The 23403-nt window shown below is 41.8% G+C and overlaps 1 protein-coding gene across 1 annotated transcript; it reads left to right on the plus strand.

Moving 5' to 3' along the window:
* Positions 1-12109: 12109 nt before the first annotated feature.
* On the plus strand, positions 12110-17383 carry tlnrd1 (talin rod domain containing 1). Its single transcript, XM_030725207.1, has one exon. It carries the CDS (start codon positions 13809-13811, stop codon positions 14871-14873), a length of 1065 nt encoding a protein of 354 aa, XP_030581067.1. The 5' UTR covers positions 12110-13808; the 3' UTR covers positions 14874-17383.
* Positions 17384-23403: the final 6020 nt, after the last annotated feature.

The following is a 23403-nucleotide window of genomic DNA, read 5'->3' on the forward strand; positions in this document are numbered from 1 at the left end:
TGTTTTTCCAACAGTGTTTTTATTCCTTTCTTAACAAACAAGAAACAGCAACAAACAAAATGGGAAGGGGACAAAAATCTGCTCCTTCCGTTCTGCACACGCGTGTTCCTCAAACTTGGGATACTCTGTCCTCTCACTCCTCGTCCTTTTCCAGAGGCCTGACAGTTTGAGTGTTGTGTGCAGTAGGATTCAGCTCATAGGATTGCAGTCTTTTGGACAGAGACCTCTGATGTGGTGCTTGGGATCTACTGGAGCTACTGTGGCTTTTTTGGGGGGGTAACAGCTCCTATGCTGGGACCACTTGGAAATTTACCTTCCATATCTACTCCAGTGGTTCTTCAGCCAGTGGTACTTATCCATTTTATCTTAATTTATTTTATTTCAATTCAATTTTATTTATATAGCACCAAATCACAACAAACAGTTGCCCCAAGGCGCTTTATAGTGTAAGGAAAAGACCATGCAACAATTACAGAGAAACCCCAACAATCAGAATGACACCCTATGAACACTTTGTGACATTTGGGAAAGAAAAACTTTTAACAGGAATCATTGGTTCGGGGGCTGAAGGGAGAGAGACAGGACAAAAGACATGCTGTGGAAGAGAGCCGGAGATTAATAATAACTAATAATTAAATGCAGAGTGGAGTATAAACAGAGTGAAAAGAGGTGAATGAAAAAGAAATACTCAGTGCATCATAGGAACCCCCAGCAGCCTAGGCCTGTAGCAGCATAACTAAGGGAGGGTTCAGGGTCACCTGATCCAGCCCTAACTATAAGCTTTATCATAAAGGAAAGTTTTAAGCCTAATCTTAAAAATAGAGAGGGTGTTTGTCTCCCGAATCCAAGCTGGGAGCTGGTTCCACAGAAGAGGGGCCTGAAAGCTGAAGGCTCTGCCTCCCATTCTACTCTCAAGTATCCTAGGAACCACAAGTAAGCCAGCAGTCTGAGAGTGAAGTGCTCTGTTGGGGTGATATGGTACTATGAGGGCTTTGAGATAAGATGGGGCCTGATGATTGAAGGCTTTTTAATGTAAATTAATTTCCAAATTTAACAGTGAAGAGAAGACAGTAGTCCAGCCTAGAAGTAATGAATGCATGAATTAGCTTTTTAGTATCACTCTGTGACAAGATGTTTCTAATTTTTGAAATATTTCATAAATGCAAATTGGAGTCTATTAGATAAATATGATTCAAACCACTGCAGTGCAGTACCTTTAATACCTATAGTATGCTCTAATCTCTGTAATAAAATGTTGTGGTCAACAGTATCAAAAGCTGCACTGAGGTCCAACAGGACACGAACAGAGATGAGTCCACTGTCAGAGGCTGTAAGAAGATCATTGGTAACCTTCACTAATGCTGTTTCTGTACTGTGATGAATTCTGAAACCTGACTGAAACTCTTCAAATAAACCGTTCCTCTGCAGATGATCAGTTAGCTGTTTTACAACTACTCTTTCAAGAATCTTTGAGAGAAAAGGAAGGGTTGGAGATTGGCCTATAATTAGCTAAGACAGCTGGGTCAAGTGATGGCTTTTTAAATGATCGTTTAATTATTGCTACCTTAAAACCCTGTGGTACATAGCCTTTTAATAAAGATAGATTGATCATATTTATGATTGACGCATTAATTATTGGTAGGACTTCTTTGAACAGTCTTGTAAGAATGGGTTCTAATAGACATGCTGATGGTGTGGAGAAAGTAACTACTGAAGTTAACTCCGAAAGATCAATTGGAGAGAAAGAGTCTAAATAAATATTCAGAGTACTGAAAGTAGCTAAACATAAAGATGTGTCTTTGAGATGTTTATGAATAATTTCATGCTCTTTATTGCTGATGATGATGTCTGCTGTGATTGCCGCATCTAATCACAAATGCAGCCTTCCACCCAGCCTGTAGAGGTCTGTTGGCCACCTTTGGTGGTATATGACATCATGACTTTGGGGACTTATAATTCATATGTTGCACAATGTTCACAATTCCAGCCACTTGGTTTTGCCTTTCAGTGTATGCTGTCCCAGATTGCATCTTCCTCTTGGATCAACCTGCTACTACACTGTGCTGCCAAAAATATTCACTCACCCATGCAGATAATTGAATTCATAGCCACGGCAAACAGACTGCTTCTACAAACATTTGTAAATGAACATGTCACTCTCAGGAGCACTGTCAATTCCAGCGTGGTACCATGATACTGTGATTCTCACTGTTACCAAGTACTTGGTCATAAGGGGTTGATTTGATTGATGGGTCTTCTCTGCAATGTAGGGTCTTTGCCTTACAAGATAAAGCACCTTTAGACAATGTTTGTTGTCATTTGGTGCTGTATAAATGAAATTGAATTGAACTGAACATAACCTGCTTTCAAAAGTGTGTTTTTATTCTGTCAGCTCCAGACTCAGTGCTGTTTAAGGGTTAGCGAGTAAAGATTAAATATAAAACCAGCATTCAAACACAAGTTTAGTCTACATACACATTTTGATGAGGTCAACTACAAATCTATATTTATTACTCATGCCCATCAGAGAAACCAAAGATTTTATATACTGAAAATTTTTAGACCGTCTTCTTTAAGCCTCTCCTGGCAGAGGATCGAGTGACCCTACCCTATGACCTACTCTGGAGCAAGTTAGGTTCATAGCATAAGTTACCTGGTAAAAAGTGCACCACCTTCATAGTACATAGTTACCTGGATAAGCCAAAATCCTGCTTCACAGTATAGAGCCCTGCTCGTATGCTGTCCCCCTTTCATCCTTTTTTGGTCACTGGTAAGATTTCTGTATGTCAGACACTTCCTCTATCTGTCGATGGCACATCCTTTGGTACGGGATAGGCAATTAATTTTCCCTTAAGGACTGCAGGAGAAATGGGGGCTACATCCATACGCACAGGCGAATTTTGGTAAAAGTAACTTTTAGTGAACATATCAGTGTAAATGTTTAAATCACTGAAAACTGATCTTTTGAAAAACTCTTTCCTGGGTGAAGATTTTTGAAAACTCATTTTCTGCATTTACATGCAGACAAGGAAAATGGAGATTTTGTCATGCAGTTTCTAAGATTTGCACATGTATCTCCTTTTTTGACATCAGATTGTGCATCACGGTGTGGGCTCTTGATTGGTCAGCATTTCTACATGGTTATGGTTAAATCAGGACCTTGTATTTGACAGCGCTTGAGACTGATTTTTGCATTTTTATGTGGACAGATATTTTTCAAAACAAAATCCCCATTTAAAAAATACCCGTGTATGTGTGGACATAGCCAGGGTCTGTTCTGGAGAGCTGCACCAATAAGCTTATATAGAGATAATATTGAGCAGAATTAGGTTTGGCTTGGTGTAATTCAGTGGTTCTCAAATCCAGGCCTTGTGGCCCGGTGTCCTGCAGGTTTTAGATGTGTCCCTGATCCAACACACCTGAATCATATGGCTGAATTACCTCCTCAGTAAGCAGTCAAGTTCTCCAGAGTCCTGCTAATGACTTCTATATTTGACTCAGGTGTGTTGAAGCAGAGGCACATCTAAAACCTGCAGGACACCGGGCCAGGAGGCCTGGATTTGAGAACCACTGGTGTAATTATAGAATTTTGTTCAGCCTGACACAGTTACTTTTTCCACATTGTTATCTTTTTTTATTTTTTTATTTTAACCTTAATAAATGTAATAATCATTTAAAAACTGCATTTTGTATTAACTTGGGTTATCTTCCTCTAATATTAAAACTTTTTGAGCTGAAACATGTAAGTGTGACAAATATGGGAAATAAATTAAGAAATCAGGAAGGGGCAAATACTGTTTCACAGCACTGTTTATTCTGCTCTTGATGGTGACTTGTGCAGTTACCTTGGAGTTGTCCTCCAGTATTATTTTCCAAAGCTGCATTGAATTCCTGATGAAAATTATTAGTGTGCTGTTGGCCTTGTACAGTGCCAAGCTCTCCAGTATCAGAGCGGGGCACTGAGTCTTAATCTTCGGTCAGTCCAGACAGTGCTTAGGTTGGCCTGCCTGGGCCCTATACTACAAAGCAGGATTTTGGCTTTCACTTTCTACTGGGGTGAATTGCTATGGTAACTTATCCTGTGAACCTAACCTGCTCTGGAGCAGTTGTGGAGGACTACAAGTTTGCCCTCACAACACTCTGTTGTTGAGGAGTATCCTTGTTTGGAACCACTTGACATGGATCATCCATCTGTTGCCACACTGGACACAATATGGCCTCCACAAGCCGCGCACTTCGTCAACCCTTATTCCTTCAAAGAGAGCTCCACAGTTGCAGAGGCTGTCTCTCATAACATCACATAACATCTTGAATTGTTTTTTCTTCTATAGGTGATTTTTATTAACTGACCAACAATTTATCTGTTCTTTCAAAGCTCCTGCAGCTTTTTGCCCTCCGGTTCCTGAAAGCAGCAGGAGATCGGCTTGATCTGATTCCAGCCTTAGACCTCAGTTTCAAACCTTCACTCAGATGCATCACACTTGCACTCTTCTGCACCTATCAAGGTTAGAGATCAAACCATATCCTAATCAGGCAACTGTCACTGAAGAGTAAATTTCTGATGTAATGCACTGTCTTAGTTTATTAGTACAATGAAAGGATTTTCATAATCAGTACTTTTAAGAATACAAACCTTTCCATTTCATTTTAGTTTTAGAATAGAATAGAAAAGAATGCCTTTATTGCCATTATGCAGAATGTACAATGAGATTGGAGGATTTTCTGATTAATCAGGCAGTTTTCAGTATAAAGGGGCATATTACTTATTTCTGACATTACAGGGTCAGCTCCTAGTCTGAAATAAATCTGAAACTAATTGTTGGCATATCTTTCTGTTTTATCAATATACAGATTTATAAACCTAAGCTCCAGAAATGTGTATATCCTCATGTGTGTCTTTTCTCTCTTTCCTTATATTTGTTTAGCTCCCTGTTAGGACACACCCAGCTCAGCTGATGAACAGCTTTTAATGTCTGCCAGTCATGATGTAAGTTTACATTTTTCATCATATTTTCAACATATTTTAACTGCATCTGTAATTACTTCAAATCGACATAATATTTTAAAATTGACATAATGACATAATACTGACATAATATTTCAAAATTTAAAAATAGTTTTTAAACTCTGTTTCCTGGTCTCAACTCTGGATAGTCACATTTTGGGGTTTAATCAATTTGGCCAGATTTCTAGAAATGAGAGCTGCTCCATCCAAAGTGGGATGGATGTTGTCTCTCCTAACAAGACCAGGTTTTCCCCAGAAAGTTTCCCAATTATCTATAAAGCCCACATAGTTTTTTGGATATCAGTCAGACAGCCAGCTATTCAAGGAGAACATGTGGCTAAATATGTCACTCCTGGTCCGACTGGGAAGGGGCCCAGAGAAAGAGTCTGACATTGATTTGGCAAAGTTACACATCAATCATCCAATGGAGATGATTTATTTATTTATTTTTTTATTAAGGTCTACATTAGTGAGAGAGATTGGGCGATAGCTGGATGGGAGTGTGGGGCATTTGCCTGGTTTAAGAAGCAGGCTAATGTTATAGCAGAGTTTATTTTTGGAGATAGCATGTGATCACTCTGAATTTGAGTCACCTTGTTGAAAAAAGTGGGTGTTAACACAGACCAAATTCTTTATAAAACTCTGCTGGAAAACCGTCTGGACCTGGGGCTTTATTATTTGGGAGATGTTGTATTTCATCATGGAATTCAGACATTGAAAGTGGTGAATCCAGAGCTGCAACATGTTCATCATTTAGTTTTGGTAGATTTATATTGTTGAGAAATTCTTCAATGGCATTATCAGATGGATTAATCTGTGATGAATGTAAAGCTTCATAAAAGTCTTTAAAGGATTTATTTATTTGTTGTGGATCATGAGTAATGTTCCCAGTTGAGTCTTTAATCGAATAAATAGCTGTTTTTTCTTTATTTAGTTTTAACTGGTAATTTTTCAGATTTATTTCCATGTTCAAAGTTTTCCAAACGCAGCCTCTGCAACAGAAATTGTGTCTTCTTATCAATTATTTCATTTAATTCCAGTTTTAATTTTCTCAGGTTGCAAATTATATGTTCTTGTGGTGAAGGCAGTTTCTAAAGATTTAATTTTTTCGTTCTAACACAACTGAATTTTCTTTATTTTTCTCATGCGAGCAGTAAGATATTATTTTGCCCCATATTACTGCCTTTCCTGTTTCCCAAAGAACACATGGTGATATTCCTGGCAGATCATTATTTTCTAAATACATTGCCCACTCCTTTGAAATAATTAATTAAATCTTGTTCTTTAAGTAATGATGTATTAAATCTCCAGTTCCTAATTAGTGGTGTGGTGAGGACAACAAAGCAGTGGACCCGTGAGGCTGTGGAGGAGCTCCGCACATGCTTCGAAACTACAGACTGGGACTCAATGAGCGCTGCCTGTGACAGTCTGGATGACTACACGGACACTGTAACCTCGTATATCCACTTCTGCGAGGACAGCATTGTGCCATCATGCACCAGGGTGTGTTATAACAGTGACAAACCCTGGTTTACTCCCAAACTGAAGCAGCTGTGGATAGAGAAGAGGGAGGCTTTTAAAAGTGGGGACAAAGACTGCTACAAAGAGGCCAAGTACAGGTTTAGCAAGGAAGTGGCCACTGCTAGATCACATCACTCTGAGAATATACAGCAGCAGATCTCAGAGAACGACGCGGCCTCTGTATGGAAAAGTTTTAGGCAGATTACCAACTACAAGCCTAAAACCCCCCACTCCACAGACGACCTACAAACTGCAAATAGACTGAACGAGTTCTATTGTCGTTTTGATGGTCAGTTCAGCAGCCTTCACACCTCCACCAGTCCCAACTACAATACAGCCAACACAAATATTCACCCCCCAACCTCCCCCACTCACCACACCTCAGAGAAGCCCACATCATCAAGGACTCCCACCCCAGAGTCCCCCTCCTCCCCCACCCCCACAGTCTTTTGTATTCAGGAGGACCAGGTGCTAAAGCAGTTCAGGAGTGTCAAAGCTCGCAAAGCTCCAGGTCCAGATGGTGTCTCACCTGCCACACTGAGACACTGTGCTAACGAGCTTGCCCCATTGTTCACGAACATCTTCAACTCCTCACTGGAGGCTTGCCACGTGCCTGTCTGCTTTAAAACCGCTACCATTGTTCCTGTCCCCAAGAAGCCAAGGATCACTGGACTAAATGACTACAGACCTGTGGCACTGACTTCTGTGGTCATGAAGTCATTTGAGCGTCTGGTGCTGTCCCACCTCAAGTCCCTCACAGCCCCCCTTCTGGACCCCCTGCAGTTTGCCTACAGAGCCAACAGGTCTGTGGACGACGCCATCAACCTGACTCTGCACTTCATCCTACAGCATCTGGACTCCCAGGGAACCTACGCCAGGATCCTGTTTGTGGACTTCAGCTCTGCCTTCAACACCATCATCCCTGATCTCCTCCAAGACAAGCTCTCCCAGATGAACGTGCCAGATCCCATCTGCAGGTGGATCATTGACTTCCTGATGAACAGGAAGCAGCACGTGAGGCTGGGGAAGAATGTCTCGGACTCCCGGACCATCAGCACTGGCACTCCTCAGGGCTGTGTCCTCTCTCCTCTGCTCTTCTCCCTGTATACCAACTGCTGCACCTCTGACCACCAGTCTGTCAAGCTTATTAAGTTTGCAGACGACATGACTCTCATCGGACTCATCTCAGACGGGGACGAGTCGGCCTACAGGATGGAGGTCAAACGTCTGGTGTCCTGGTGCAGCCACAATAACCTGGTACTGAACGCCCAGAAGACAGTGGAGATTATAGTGGACTTTAGGAAGCACACAGCCCCTCTACCCTCCATCATCCTGACTGACACCCCCATCACCACAGTGGACTCTTTTCGCTTCCTGGGAACTACCATCACCCAGGACCTCAAGTGGGAGCCCACCATCACCTCTGTCATCAAAAAGGCCCAGCAGAGGATGTACTTCCTGCGGCAGTTGAAGAAATTCAACTTGCCAGCAAGGACCATGGTGCAGTTCTATACTGCCATCATTGAGTCCATCCTCACCTCCTCCATCACTGTGTGGTACGCTGGAGCCACCACTAGGGACAAACAGAGACTACAGCGCGTTGTGCACTCTGCTGAGAAGGTGATTGGCTGTAACCTCCCATCTCTCCAGGACCTGTACACCTCCAGGACACTGGGGCGTGCAGGTCGGATCACAGCCGACCACTCTCACCCTGGGCACAGACTTTTTGACCCTCTCCCCTCAGGCAGGAGGCTACGGTCCATACGGACCAGAACCTCCCGCCATAAGAACAGTTTCTTCCCCTCTGCTGTTGGACTCATGAACAATTACCCTAAGACTGTTACCACCACCCTCCACAAACGCTGATGACCCTATGTTCATGCACCTGTCTGATTGCACTGATGTACATATTAGTGGAATATAGTCTACATTCTTTTATCTTTTAATTAGTCTCTGCACTGTATATTTTGTAATTTTGTAATTTTGTGCTATAGTTATAGCTCTAATATCTCTGTATATTTGCAATTTGTATACTTGTATATTGTCTTATAGTTTTTATACTTATTTGTTTTTTTTCTGTAAGCACGAAGTACCGCAGCAATTTCCTAATGCTGTGAACCTGTTCACCCATATGGCAATAAAAACCTTCTGATTCTGATTCTGATTCTGACTCTTTTCTTTGTCAGCGAGAGAGACACCGGTGCATGATCACTGATAGTGATAGGATGAATCTGAGCATGTGTGATATCCATCATCATGGAGCTGGTAACTAAAAAGTAAGTAAGTAAGAGTGAGAGTGATGTACTGGTGAAAAGAAAAGTGTAAGTGGCATGATGTGAACGGCAAGCATCGCAAAGACCAAAATCCTTCATGTAATTAAATAGACAAGTACTTTTTATGCTGTGTTGTGGTCAGGCTCAGGCTGAAAAACTCCTCTGTCCCTCTGTCCTCCTGTTAGTCTGTCACTCAGCAGGCTCCTCTGGTTGCTGATGAAGGTGTGCAGAGGGTGCCTGGCATCATCATCCATAATGATGATGATGATGATGATGATGATGCCAGGCACCCTCTGCACACCTTCATCAGCAACAAGAGGGTGCCTGGCATCATCATCCATAATGTCCAGTATTTTGTCCATAGTCCTCTTCTCTGCCACCGTCACCAGAGAGTCCAGCTTCATGCCGACCAGCTTCATGCCGACCACAGAGCCGGCCCACCTGATCAGTTTGTCCAGCCTGGATGTGTAAACTCTGCACAGAATGCCACAACTGGCCAGTGTATTCAAACCCTTCTTGGTGTTAGCACTAACCACTGCACTGCTCTGCTAAAAAAAACACTAAAATCTCATTTTTTTGGGCAAGCATTTTTACTGTGAGATGATACAGTGTTGCCTCTTGCACAGTGAATGTTAAACCTGCTGTCTTCACCGACCTATTAACCCAGCATTTTATCCTATATTATGGAAATATGGTTATGTTTTCTCTACTAATTTTCCATTGCCACTGCAGCATTTAGGCACCTTAATTTGCACAAATAAAGGAGTAGTTGTCTACATTTACTTTATGAGGCTGTACAACCCTGATTCTGAAAAAGTTGGGATGCTGTAAGTATGTAAGTAAATGTAAGTAAAAACAGAATAAAATGATGTGCAAATCTCTGAAACTCATATTTTATTGACAACAGAACATAGAAAACAGGTATGTAGAACTAAAAAAAAAAAAAGCTGGAGAAATATATTGCAGCTAATAAGGTCTTTTAGGGTATGTCTCCACCAGCTTTGCACATCTAGTGACTTTTGCCCATTCTTCTTTGCAAAACAGCTCAAGCTCAGTCAGATTAGATGGAGAGCATTTGTGAACAGCAGTTTTCAGATCTTGCCACAAATTTTCGATTGGGTTTAGGTCTGGACTCTGACTGGGCCGTTCTAACACATGAAGATGTTCTGTTTGAAACCATTCCATTGTAGCCCTGGCTTTATGTTTAGGGTTGTTGTCCTGCTGGAAGGTGAACCTCCGCCCCAGTCTCAAGTCTTTTGCAGACTCCAGCAGGTTTTCCTCCAAGATTGCCCTGTATTTGGCTCCATCCATCTTCCCATCAACTCTGACCAACTTCCCTGTCCCTGCTGAAGAGAAGCAGCCCCAGAGCATGATGCTGCCACCACCATATTTGACAATGGGGATGGAGTGTTCAGAGTGATGTGCAGTGTTAATTCTCCGCCGCACAGCGTTTTGCATTTTGGCCAAAAAGTTCAATTTTGGTCTCCTCTGACCAAAGCACCTTGTTCCACATGTTTGCTGTGTCTCCAACATGGCTTCTGGTAAACTGCAAACAGGACTTTTTATGGTTTTCTTTTAACAGTGGCTTTCTTCTTGCCACTCTTCCATAAAGACCACATTTGTGCAGTGCACGACTAATAGTTGTCCTGTGGACAGATTCCCCCACCTGAGCTGTGGATCTCTGCATTTCGTCCACAGTCACCATGGGCCTCTTGGCTGCATCTCTGATCAGTGCTCTCCTTGTTCGGCCTGTAAGTTTAGGTGGACGGTCTTGTCTTGGTAGGTTTACAGTTGTGCCATACTCTTTCCATTTCCAGATAATGGATTGAACAGTGCTCCGTGAGATGTTCAAAGCTTGAGAAATCTTTTTATAGCCTAAGCCTGCTTTAAACTTCTCCACAACCTTATTGATGACCTGTCTGCTGTGTCCTTTGGACTTCATGATGTTGTTTACTCCTCAATATTCTCTTAACCAACCGCTGAGGCCGTCACGGAGCAGCTGTATTTGTACTGAGATTAGATTACAGTACACACAGGTGGACTCTTTTTAGTCATTAGCAGTCATCAGGCAACTTCTGAATGCAATTGGTTGCACTCGGAGAAAAGGGGGCTGAATACTTTTGCACACCACACTGTTTTTTATTTGTAAAAAATGTTTTGAATCATGTATAATTTTCTTTCCACTTCACAATTGTGTACCACTTTGTGTTGGTCTTTCACAATAAATTCCAGTGAAATATATTTATGTTTGTGGTTGTAATGTGACAAAATATGGAAAAGTTCAAGGGGTATGAATACTTTTGCAAGCCACTGTACATAAGCTGTGATTATCTTATCATCATCAGTACATAATATTCTGAGAATCTTGTGAAATCTGTGTGTGCAAGGAGTAAGACCAGAACTCAATACTGGATGCCAGTGATCTTTTGGCCCTTGTGTGGCACTCTGTTAAAAACAAACATGCTTCTGTCATGGAAATTACTGAATTGGCTCAGGAACACTTTCAAAAATCATTGTCTGTGAACACAGTTTGATAATCTATTCACAAATGCAGGTTAGCGCTCTATGCAAAAAGAATTATGGCTCTATCTAATAAGGCCTGAATTAGAGTTCTGTGTCGGTCCTACATATTTAACTGGAAATCCCCTCTGAACTGCTGTAACATGTGCCTGATGTGCACAAGGATTGTGATTACCGCTGTTCACCATTAGCTAATGCCCCCCGCAAAAAAAAACCCCAAACAATTGAAATTTCTGGCTATAACCTTGTATTTAAATAAAATTAAAATATAAAATAGTTTTACGAATTTAGTAAAATGTAAAATTTGTGATCACAAGCATGAGTTGTCTACATGATTGTGTCACAAATTTAACATTTTACTAAATTCATAAAACTAAAACTATTTTATATTTTATGAATTTAGTACAATGTAAATTTTGTAATCACAAGCATGAGGCCCATATGAGTTGTCTACATGATTGTGTCATGTGTGTATTGTGACACTTATTAAATATTCCCCCTGACAAACATCACTCAGTCAACTAAAACACTAAGATTGATAAATACAGCTGATAAAGTCACTCTGGAAACTAACTGAAAAAAAAACTTGAAAACAAGACATTTAAATTAAATAAAAGTAAGATTTTTAAAAAGAAAATAAAAGTAAAATAAGTTATTTATCCAAAAGGACTGCAAAGGGCTCGCTCGGGGTCATGGGTGCATGCTGTTGCACAAAAGTTGTGCTTTTATTTGTTTAATAAAACGGCTTCCGGTCTCATTAGCTTGCTATGCTAGTGCTAACGTCTCACTTGACGTCGCAAGGATGTTTCGTCATGGCAGGGCAGCAGTAACCAGTCCTGAAAGTAAAAGCAATTGCGAAACGTAGCGGATTTCTATGGTCACCGTATAACTACAAACTTCCTTTGCAACTCCGTTAAAGTGAGACAACAACCGGCTCGCATATATCCACGCTCAAAAGTTACTTTTATGAGAAGGACTACCTGTGTTGTTCCGCTGCAACAAGGTTGCTCAGTTCAGCAGCCGTTCAGACGCGACCACACCCTCCTTGCTTCCTCATTGTACTGTAGCGGGAGCGCGCAGTTCTACTTTGAATCTCTGGGAATAACGGCCACTATTTTTCTCTTTTTTCTTACTGCGCTGTTGGATTCAGATTCGGACCATACCTACAAGTGATTTATATGTTCACATAACACTGGCTAGTATGGATATGAGCCGTGAGCGCTCACAGAGGACATGCGGGACTACACACACTGGAGTCCCGAGTTAAGTCGCGAAGGAGGACGTTGGAGGGCGGACTGACGGACGATGCATATGGAGTCGAGAGGACCGGAACAATTGCTAGCTTCTAACCCAGGGCTCGGTTTGAAAAAGAAGAGGTTGAAAGTGGACTGAGGGCGTTCGTTTTCGTGGACAGTCGCATTTTCGGTGGATTTTACTGGGGCGGGGGGGACCCATGGAAAGATGGTGTTGGAGGGAAACTCCAGTACTCCCGCTGATCAGAACAGCTTGCCGGGTGGTGCCCCGTCTGTAACCAGCATGAGAACGCCAGGCAGGTCACACTCAGTAAGAACAAGTCGGGCAAGATCTCGGTGCTATTTCAGGCTAATGGCTGTGACGCAAGTGGCCACAAAATGATATCCTAATATCAAAAAAGACTCAGAAAGGCATCTAGTTAATGCTGAGGCGATGTTTTCTTTGAAAAAAAAAAAAAAAAAGAGACACCGAGGACAGACATCTAACGTTTTCTGAAAAGAAGAGAGGCTGTTGAGCAGAGCTAATTCACTTTAAATGACAAGGGCCTTTTCGATATATATCTACATCTGTATGTCTGTACACGTGTGTGTATATATATATATATATATATATATATATATAAATATGTCAATGTGCACTTTGCCATTTAGAAGGCACTTTGGTGGCACTGCAGTTTGTGTGTGAGGTTTTGTTTTTTATTTTAATTCAGAAACCTGTGAATTATTTTTTCCACAAAAATCTGGGACTACACTCAGAATATTCACTTTATGTTGTTCAGGGCATTTAAGTTAGAATTTTCAAATAAGAGTATATAGCTTGTTACACTGATTACTCAGAAGTTGTAGGGCTTTTTCTTGGGTGTTTTACATTATAAAATTACTAACAAACCAAGGTAGATAATGCCAGATATACTCATATCCTTAAGTCTTATTGTCATATACTTTAAAGGCTTTAGAGCAAATTCATTAACTATTTGGGGCAAATACAGTAATTGAGTTTTGCTCTTTACACATGTTTACATTGAGAATACATGTCCTATGTGTTAACATGTAACTTACAGTTAATAACCTAAACTCTGAAGGAATTTAAGGAAGACTGTTTGGCCAGTTTTTATTTAAAAGTTGAGGTTTATTTGGGAAGTGTTTTAAACAGTAAAATGCAGTGTAGGAGCAGAAAACTAAATATCTGAATCCCTTCAGAAGAGCAGTTTGACCCCTGCCTCTGATTCCCTTATTATGGCTAGTGGTGGCTCTGGCAAATCAGCAAGTGAGGGATCGACCAGCACACCCGGTGGAAGTTTGCAGCAGAGGAAGCGTCTCTCCTCCATCTGTGACACATGTAAGGGCAAGATGCAGCTTGTGGCTGACCTCCTCCTGCTGTCCAGCGAGACCAGGCCGGTCATGACGTCTGAAGGTGTGGTTGTGGCTGACACCTTTGAGCAGTGTCGCGACACAGTCATTGCTCGCACTAAAGAGCTCTCCATTCTTACCCACGACATCCAGAGCCAGCTCAACATGGGCCGCTTCACAGAGGTAGGGGACCGCCTTCTGGAGATGGCTGACCTTGTGGTGTCTTTGACTGAGTGCTCAGCCCATGCCGCCTACCTGGCGTCCGTGGAGACCCCTGGCTCCCAACCCTGCCTTCCTGGTCTGGTGGACCGCTACAAGGTGACCCGCTGCCGACATGAAGTGGAGCAGAGCTGCAGCATCCTTCGAGTCACTCCCCTGCCAGACCTCACCCCACAGCTCCTCCTCGAGCTTTCTCAGAATATCTCCACCAACCTCAAGACTCTGACAGACATCTCATCACTGGCCAGTGAGAGGTCCAGGGACCGCTTTGCAAAAGAGCAGTTCAAGCTGAGCGTCAAGAGCATGAGCACGAGCGGCACGGCCTTCCTGGCGTGTGTGAAGGAGGTGAAAACCCAGCCCAGCGAGCTGACCAGGAACCGATGCGTCCTCTTCAGCGCTGCTCTGGTCCAGGCTGTCAGCGCCCTGGTTGGGTTTGCCACAGAGCCACAGTTCCTCGGAAAAGCCGCTAGCATCTCTGCTGAAGGGAAGGGAGTCCAAACTGCAGTGTTAGGTGGGGCCATGAGTGTGGTTTCTGCCTGTGTCCTTCTCACTCAGGGCCTCAGGGACGTTGCCCAACATCCCGAGAGCAGCTCCAAAATGGCAGACTACCGTGAGCGTCTGCGTAACTCGGCATGTGCTGTGTCAGATGGTTGCACTCTGCTTACTCAGGCACTCAGAGAACGCTCCTCTCCAAGGACTCTGCCGCCAGTCAACTCCCATTCTGTGAATTAGTATAGGAAGAGGCAACGTGGGTTCAGTCGCTCTTTTTTTTTTTTTGTGATGCACCAAAGAGATTCACTTGGGTTAATCCCTACTCATCAGGTGTAGAGCAACATCAGAATAAGACAGTGTGTGGGCCTGTTCTTATGGTTAGTGTGTGTGTGTGTGTGTGTGTGTGTGTGTGTGTGTGTGTGTGTGTGTGTGTGTGTGTGTGTGTGTGTGTGTGTGCAGAATGCAGAAAAGCACTAAAAGAACCACTGCAGGGTTTTGGGGGTTGCGCTGGATGTAACCTAACTTAACCCTAGCTTAAAATGGACCACTTGACCCAGTCTGGGGACTGATCTGGGCTCAGCAGACAGCCCGCTCTCACCAACAGACAGCAGCTTTCAAACCTGAAAAGTTTACCTCAGTTTTCAGCTCCAGTGAAAACACCAGCCTCAATAATGGATGTAGCCTTGCAGTGTGAACCTATTATTGGCTGACCTGCTTAATTACATGTGCTTTGTGAGATTGGAAAGAATTAGCTGAGTTGAGTGTCTAGAAGCTTTTATTTTTTTCCAATGAGTGTGAATTCTTATTTTTTTAGTTTTATTTTTTTTTTTAAAGCTGCTGTGAGTGTGTGCCATAGGTTTTACACTATCTACCAGACTTCCCCATAGTATTTTCAAGTGTTTTGACCATGCATGTAATGGAGTATTTATTTCATCTATTAAAAAGGTTGTTTCTGATATGCTGTTGTGGGCTAAGGTGCTTTTAAAAAGCCATCTATTCACTTAAACGTGAAGGGAAAAACATTTTGTTTTATTTAATGGTCAGCAGAAAAGTAACTCCTTTGATTGCAAAAAGAAGTCCAATTGTATAGAAATCTATGAGACATTTCAAGTCTTATAAACCTGATGATCATTTTGTAAATTATGGTCTCCATTAGAGTCAAAAAGAAGGCAAAAGCCAGGTATGATTTACTGTGATTGACAAGTTGCTTGGCCAAGGGTAGCCTTGAACGGAAAGCTAGACTGTTTTTAATCACCCAAATCAAATATTGACCCTTTGACAATGTCTACATCTATGAGTGAAAGAAATATAAATTTTTAGAAGACTCATGATGAATTAAAAAATTTTATTTCTCTTCTGTATTACCCATGTACTGCTTTTACCTATTTAGCAAACTCAGACTTTTAATATTATTGCAGACTTGCATCTCTAAAAAAACGTTTTAGACTACTGTTTTCTATTATGTTGTGCATGAATACGTTTGTTACTGTTCTGTTTTAATCAGGTGTCTGTAACTAACCTATGTTAATGAACTGTAAATTTGACATATTTATGAGTCTCATTTAGCCTGAATTGAACAATTAATACATTTGGCTCTGTTTGAAACCATCAAAGTTTGGCATATATCTCATATTAAAATACACTGCACACAGGGCAAATGTTCACACATCAGCTGAGCTTTGTAATGCACTGGACTCGTTCCAGTCACCTTCACATAGTGCTTGCTTTTACTGACTTTTATGCAGGTTGATTTGTTATCAGATTGAGATGATCCACAGGTCAGTCCCGGCCCACAGGATACAGTTGGCCATGTGTGCTCTATCCTTTGAGGTGCTTGTCATCACAGTGGTTCTTCACTAACCAATTGGTGACTCCATGATGGATACATCCAGCTTTAATATACTGTATATAGTGAGGACACTAATGGGTCTGATGTGTGCATTTTTCCTGAGCAGCCCTCAATCATATGCCATCTGTCCTCAAAGCTTTTAGAGCCTTTGCTCTAGTGGTTTCTGATAAAACCGGCCATCTGTGACATTTCTGCTTCTACACCTATGAAGGTTTTTGTGGTATTCACAGCATTAAAATATCCTGAAAAAGGGTTGATATTTTATTATTGGCCAAAAAATATGCTGCTCAAAAAATTCAGGGAATCACATGTGATCTTGAATGAAATATTGAAACTGAAAATCTATACTGACATACATTTATTGAGAATAAAATCATGTAAATCATGTAATAGTAATATGTACACACAACCAAAATCACCTACCCTTTGGGGGTTCAGTTCAGTTTAAAAATTGAAGTTACAGAGAAACAGGTCCCACACATTTACTTCAAGACAAAACTACATAATACAGTACAGAATAGAATTACCAAAGGTTAAAACCATCATCTTGCAACTGACTAAAATTTCAGTCAGTTTGGGCTACTGATGAGAATCGAGAACCGGTTCTACTTTTTCTATTGTAAATTGTTCAGTGGAATTTTTGCCTCCAAGCTTATTAATTCCTTTAATCATTGCATATTTTTCTGATAGTTGCACACTGCTGAACAGTGAGGTCAAATTCAGCAGTGGAGCTTTTGCAAATGTGTCCCATGCAAGCCTTCTTCATACATGTGATCCACATATAGTAAGATGCTGAAAACTCTGTAGGCCTGCTTTTTGTAGACAGAAATCTGATAGGCTGCAATGAGGGAAACAATATTTGATGAATTGGATTTATAATAAAATCTGATATTACATAATGGTTAGGACTTTTATATTCTGAATCAAATTTTTATGAGAAGCATTAACTTTCTGTTTGAGGTTTCAAAACAAATTATCCAGAATGTTAGGCTTCATTAAGGCTTAGAATTATTTCTTTTTTACCTTGAGAAATTCAACAGTCATTAATAGGTAATCACTCCTGATCTTGTTCTGACATATGGCATAGAAACTGAAGATTTCTGAAACTGCTGTAAGGATTAAGGATATAATTCATAGATAAATTATTATCCTCTTCAATGCATTGTGCCAACACAATGCATTGAAAAGCTAACTAAACATTTCTCCCACAGAGGTTGATTATCTCGGCATCTATCTGTCTGTCTGTCTAATTACCATGTTCGAGACCAGTCAATTTTTCATCTCACACTTTTCTTTTTCATGAGTTTTATTACTGGTTCACTTCCACAGCATTTGTTTTGTCCTGTCTCTCTCCCCCCACCCCCAGCCGGTCACAGCAGATGGCTGCCCCTCCCTGAACCTGCTTCTGCTGGACGTTTCTTCCTGTTAAAGGGGAGTTTTGTCCTTCCTACTGTTGCCAAGTGCTTTCTCATAGGGGTTTTTCAGATTTGGGGGGGTTTATCTCTATGAATGTAGAGTCATTACATTACATTGAGGTGATGTTGTGATTTGGCACTATGTAAATAAAATTGAATTGAATCATCTACTGATACCTGAACATGAACCCTGGTTTTACCTAATCCTGTAAATATGATCAAACTTTTCTCTTATTTAATATTTAATGAAAACTATTGTGGTGCTCAAACCATAACACAGCTATCATTGTCTCCTAATTCTACTGACTAATTTAAAGTATGCACATAAACAGTAAGAGTGTAAGCTGTGATAAAACTGCTACAGTCACGTTTTTATTCTTTCATATAACTTATAATAAAGAACTAAACTCCATTTTGATCAGGAGCTGACAAACTTCATGCATTTACTCACAATAAAATGAACAATAGGACTTCGTAATAAAGAATAGTTAAGTATTATAAATTTAGTGGTGTAGTTTTTTTTTGAAGTCTAGTAGAATGCTGAAAGGCTCTCTTGGCCCGGCTTTTGCAGCCCTCTTTACAATTCTAGGTGAAACTAAAACTGTTGGTCCACAACAGGAAACCTATAGCCTGTGCTATCAGGAGTGGCTTCCTTCACACAACAGAATGCTCGAGTCATAATTTCAGGCAAGGTTTCGCCCATTTCCTGCTGCAGGAGGGAAACACTTGCCTATCCTTTTCCCCAAGGGAACGCCCATCCCAGCAGCACTAAAGACACCCTTTTCTGAAGAGAAAGAAGTTGCGTTGTTAGGAGAGAATACTGACATGGTCTGATTGTCAGCTAAACACAAGTTCAGTTTGTTGGTTGGAGCAGTTTTTCTTGATTTTTTTCTTTATCTGAATTCACATGCAGTTTGGCACTGCAGTCCTTTCTGTGTTCCAGGCTGGTTGGAGCTTTAGGTTTCCAGGTGTATTGTGAGCTAAGAAAAGCAAGCTGATCCTGGGTGCATTATTCATGGGGCTGCTTTGAAACAGGGTGTATGAACACTACACTTCTCATCTGTTACCATACTTGTAAGGTTTCATACGAGGCAGTATCCTGATGAAGGAGGCTTCAGCCATCAGGTAATACCATTTCCATGAAAGGGTGTACATCAGGGATCCTCAACTCCAGGCCTCGAGGGCCGGTGTCCTGCAGGTTTTAGATGTGTCCCTGATCCAACACACCTGAATCAAATGGGTGAATTACCTCCTCAGTGTGCAGTCAAGTTTTCCAGAGTCCTGCTAATGACTTCTATATTTGACTCAGGTGTGTTGAAGCAGAGACACATCTAAAACCTGCAGGACACCGGCCCTCGAGGCCTGGATTTGAAGGTCCCTGGTATACATAATTTGCAAAAATGCTTAGGTAGGCTGTACTTGTCAGAGTAACGCCCACATGGATGGCAGGACCGAAAGTTTCCCAGCAGAACATTGCCCAAAGCATCACACTATTTCTGCCAACTTGACTTCTTCCCATAGTGCATCCTGGTGCCAGGTGTTCCGCAGGTAAGTCATGCACATGCACCCAGCCATCTGTGTGATGTAAAAGAAAATGTGGTTCATCAGACCTTCTTTCATTGCTCCCTGATCTAGTTCTGATACTCGTGTACCCATTATTGGCACTTTCGACAGTGGACAGAGGTCAGCATGAGCACCCTGACTGGTCCCATTTGCAACAAACTGTGATGCACCTTTCTGTGGCACTTTTCTATCAGAACCAGTATTAACTTTTTCTGCAATTTAAGCTACAGTAGCTTGTCTGGACAGGACTACATGGGCCAGCCTTTGCTCCCCACATGCATCAGTGATCTCGCTGGTTCACCACTGTTGCTTCCTTGCACCACTTTTGATAGATACTGACCACTGCAGTCTGGGAACACCCCACAAGCGCTGCAGTTTTGGAGATCCCTGACCCATCTAACAATTACAATTTGGCCCTTGTCAAACTTCCTTAAATCCTTATGCTTGTCCTTTTCTAACACATTAACTTTGAAGACAAAATGTTCACTTGCTCCCTAATATATCCCACCCACTGACAGATGCTATGATGAAGAGATAATCAGTGTTATTTTCCTTTTCATAAATTTAGTATTTGTGATGCAAAGAAATGAGCACATCTCTGCATTTTTATGTATTTGTGTGTCTGGATGGGGTCTTCAACATCAAATTACTTTATAAAGATTAATTGACATACTTTCCAATCTTGCCCCCAGTAGAAGCATTTAGATGGTACCTCCCGGCAGAAATGATCCTACTGTTCTTGGAAGTGATGGAATTGAACATGAAGGCTGCTTCCTGGCTGTTGACAGAGAGACAAGACTCTCAATTGACATTCAGCTTCAGAATTTGGAAACTTGGCTGCCTCTCAATTTCATTTTTAATCCCAGGCATAGCCCTTCACTGGGTCCCACCACAGCATAGAACTGACATTTAACCTGAGCCATTTTAACCCCAATGTTGCAGGCATAGTGGTCAGCTGGACTCCTTAATGCCCACACACTGACCTTTGAGCCACAACAGTTTCAGGGACTTTTTTTGGATTCTGAGTCACTGGAGAGTTTCCTCCTGATGAGCAGACACAGTGTACACATTGTTAACACAAATCCACGCCTTCATTCAACAGTACACAGTTCATTTCCTGTACCTACCACACCCTGCTTACTATTGTCCTCACACACAAATATAAATATCACATTGGAGCTATGCTGCGGTTCACCTGCACAGACACTGCTTTGACTTCATATGGAATAACCAAATTTCTCCATACTATGGGAATGAGAGTGAAAGACGAGATGTATGGGAGCACTGTGCACGTATCCTGATTCAGGAGAAGAAACTGAGCATTTTTTAAACCTTAAATTCCCTTTGTGTTAAAGCCATGTGGAGGCTGGCTGATATAGCAGCTTTTATAGTGTGAAAAGAAGATTCAGCTGCCATGCAGCTGGAACAGGCAGGAAACTGAAATACCATTTGTGCTATTTGCTACAGGCTGAGGTATCTGTTGGCTGGTATTCTTTTAATACATCATTGGCCACTCTTATCTTTTTTTTTTTTTTTTTTTTTTTTTTTTTTGGTGTGAGTGTGTGTGTGTGTGTGTGTGTGTGTGTGTGTGTGTGTGTGTGTGTGTGTGTGTGTCTATGTGCACATACAGTTGTGTTAAAATAATAGCAGTCCAACATGACTCACCAGATCAGTCAATCGTTTTTGGTAGAAATCATATTACTACATGGCAAATAATTTACCAGTAGGTGTAGTAGAGTCATATAAAACCAACAGACCCAACATTCATGATACACATACTCCTGAGTCTGTGTAATTGAATAATTAATTGAAAGGGGCATGTTCAAAAAAGCAGTGTAAAGTCCAATCAGTGAGGTCATTCATTGTGAAAAAACAGGTGTCAATCAGGTGGCCCTTATTTAAGGTGGAAGCCAACACATGTTGTACATGCATTTCTCACTGAAAACCTGAGAAAAATGGGCCGTTCCAGAGATTGTTCAAAAGAACAGCGTTCTTTGATTAAAATGTTGATTGGGGGAAAACTTATAAAGAAGTGCAGAAAACAATAGGCTGCTCGGCTAAAATGATCTCCAGTGCTCTAAAATGGAAAGCAAAGCCAGGGAGACGTGGACGAAAATGGAAGACTACCATTCAAATGGATCGAAGAATAGCCAGGATGGGAAAGACTCAGCCAATGATCAGCTCCAGGGTGATGAGAGACAGTCTGATGTTACCTGTGAGTACTGTGACAATTAGAAGATGCCTGTGTGAGGCTAATCTGCCGGCAAGAAGCCCCCATAAAGTCCCACTTTATGGAAGAAAAAGGCATGTGCAGGTTACAGTTTGCCAAAGAACACATCGACTGGCTTGTAGAGAAATGTAGAAACATTTTGTGGACTGATGAAAGTAAGATTGTTCTTTTTGGGTCCAAGGGCCCCAGATGACCCCTAAACACTGAATTCAAGCCACAGTACACAGTGAGGCATGGTGGTGCAAGCATCATGATATGGGAATGTTTCTCTTACTATGGTGTCGGGCCTATTTATCGCATACCAGGGATCATGGTTTAGTTTTCATATATCAAAATACTTGAAGAGGTCATGTTGCCTTATGCCAGGGGTTGGCAATCCGCGGCTCCAGAGCCGCATGCGGCTCATTCAGTCTTCATCTGCGGCTCTGTGCGGCTTGCGGAAGTAAATTATAAGTATCCAATTTTATTTTTGTCAGTTCGGTTTTTGTTGTAGTTTTAAATTGGAACATTATTGTGATCTTGAAATATTAAAATAAAATAATTTTATTTATCTATTTATTTATTTTCATTTCTCAATATATGCGTCACTCGCGGTAGCCGCTTCCGATAGCGGCTAGTATTTGTGGCTCTCACTGTTTTGTTTTCCGTGGAAACCGGGTTCAAATGGCTCTTTCCGGATTACAGGTTGCCGACCCCTGCCTTATGCTGAAGAGGAAATGCCCTTGAAATGGGTGTTTCAACAAGACAAAGACCCCAGACACACCAGTAAGTTAGCAGCATCTTGGTTCCAGACCAACAAAATTAAAGTTATGGAGTGGTCAGCCCAATCCCCAGACCTTAATCCAATACAAAACCTGTGGGGTGATATCAAAAATGCTGTTTCTGATGCAAAACCAAGAAATGCAGAGGAATTGTGGAAAGTTGTCAAATCATCCTGGGCTGGAATACCTGTTCACAGGTGCCAGAAGTTGGTCGACTCCATGCAACACAGATGTGAAGGAGTTCTCAGAAACAGTGGTTATGGTGCTAAATATTAGTTTAGTGATTCACACGAATGCTAATTCCTAACGATTTTTCAGTTCATAAAGTGAATATTTGAGTTTATAAACTCAAAATGGTATTTTTTTTTAAACAGCCCAACATTAATTTTTCTTAAATTCCTGTAAAGTAATTGGAAAATGTATACGTTTTTCTGGGGTCAGGTGCAATGTGTGTCAGGTGGTGGCCAAGGGCGGAGGCCCTGGCAAACCGATCCCCGCCTATCGGGACTGGCTATTGGGACATGGAATGTCACCTCTCTGGTGGGGAAGGAACCTGAGCTAGTGCGTGAGGTTGAGAGATACCAGCTAAATATAGTTGGGCTTACCTCAACGCATGGCCTGGGCTCTGGAACCAGTCTCCTGGAGAGGGGCTGGACTCTGTTCCAGTCTGGAGTTGCCCTTGGTGAGAGGCGGCAAGCTAGGGTGGGGATTCTTGTATCCCCCCGGCTTGCTGCCTGTAGTCGGAGTTTTCACCGGTGGACAAGAGGGTTGTTTCCTTGCGCCTTTGGGCCGGGGAACGGGTCCTTACTGTTGTCTGCGCTTATGCGCCAAATTACGGTTCAGAGTACCCACCCTTTTTGGAGTTGCTAGGCGTGGTGCTGGAGAGTGCTCCACCCGGTGACTCCATTGTCTTGTTGGGAGACTTCAACGCTCACGTGGGCAATGACAGTGA

The sequence above is a fragment of the Archocentrus centrarchus genome, unplaced genomic scaffold (assembly GCF_007364275.1).
Source record: "Archocentrus centrarchus isolate MPI-CPG fArcCen1 unplaced genomic scaffold, fArcCen1 scaffold_48_ctg1, whole genome shotgun sequence".
Taxonomy (NCBI): domain Eukaryota; kingdom Metazoa; phylum Chordata; class Actinopteri; order Cichliformes; family Cichlidae; genus Archocentrus; species Archocentrus centrarchus.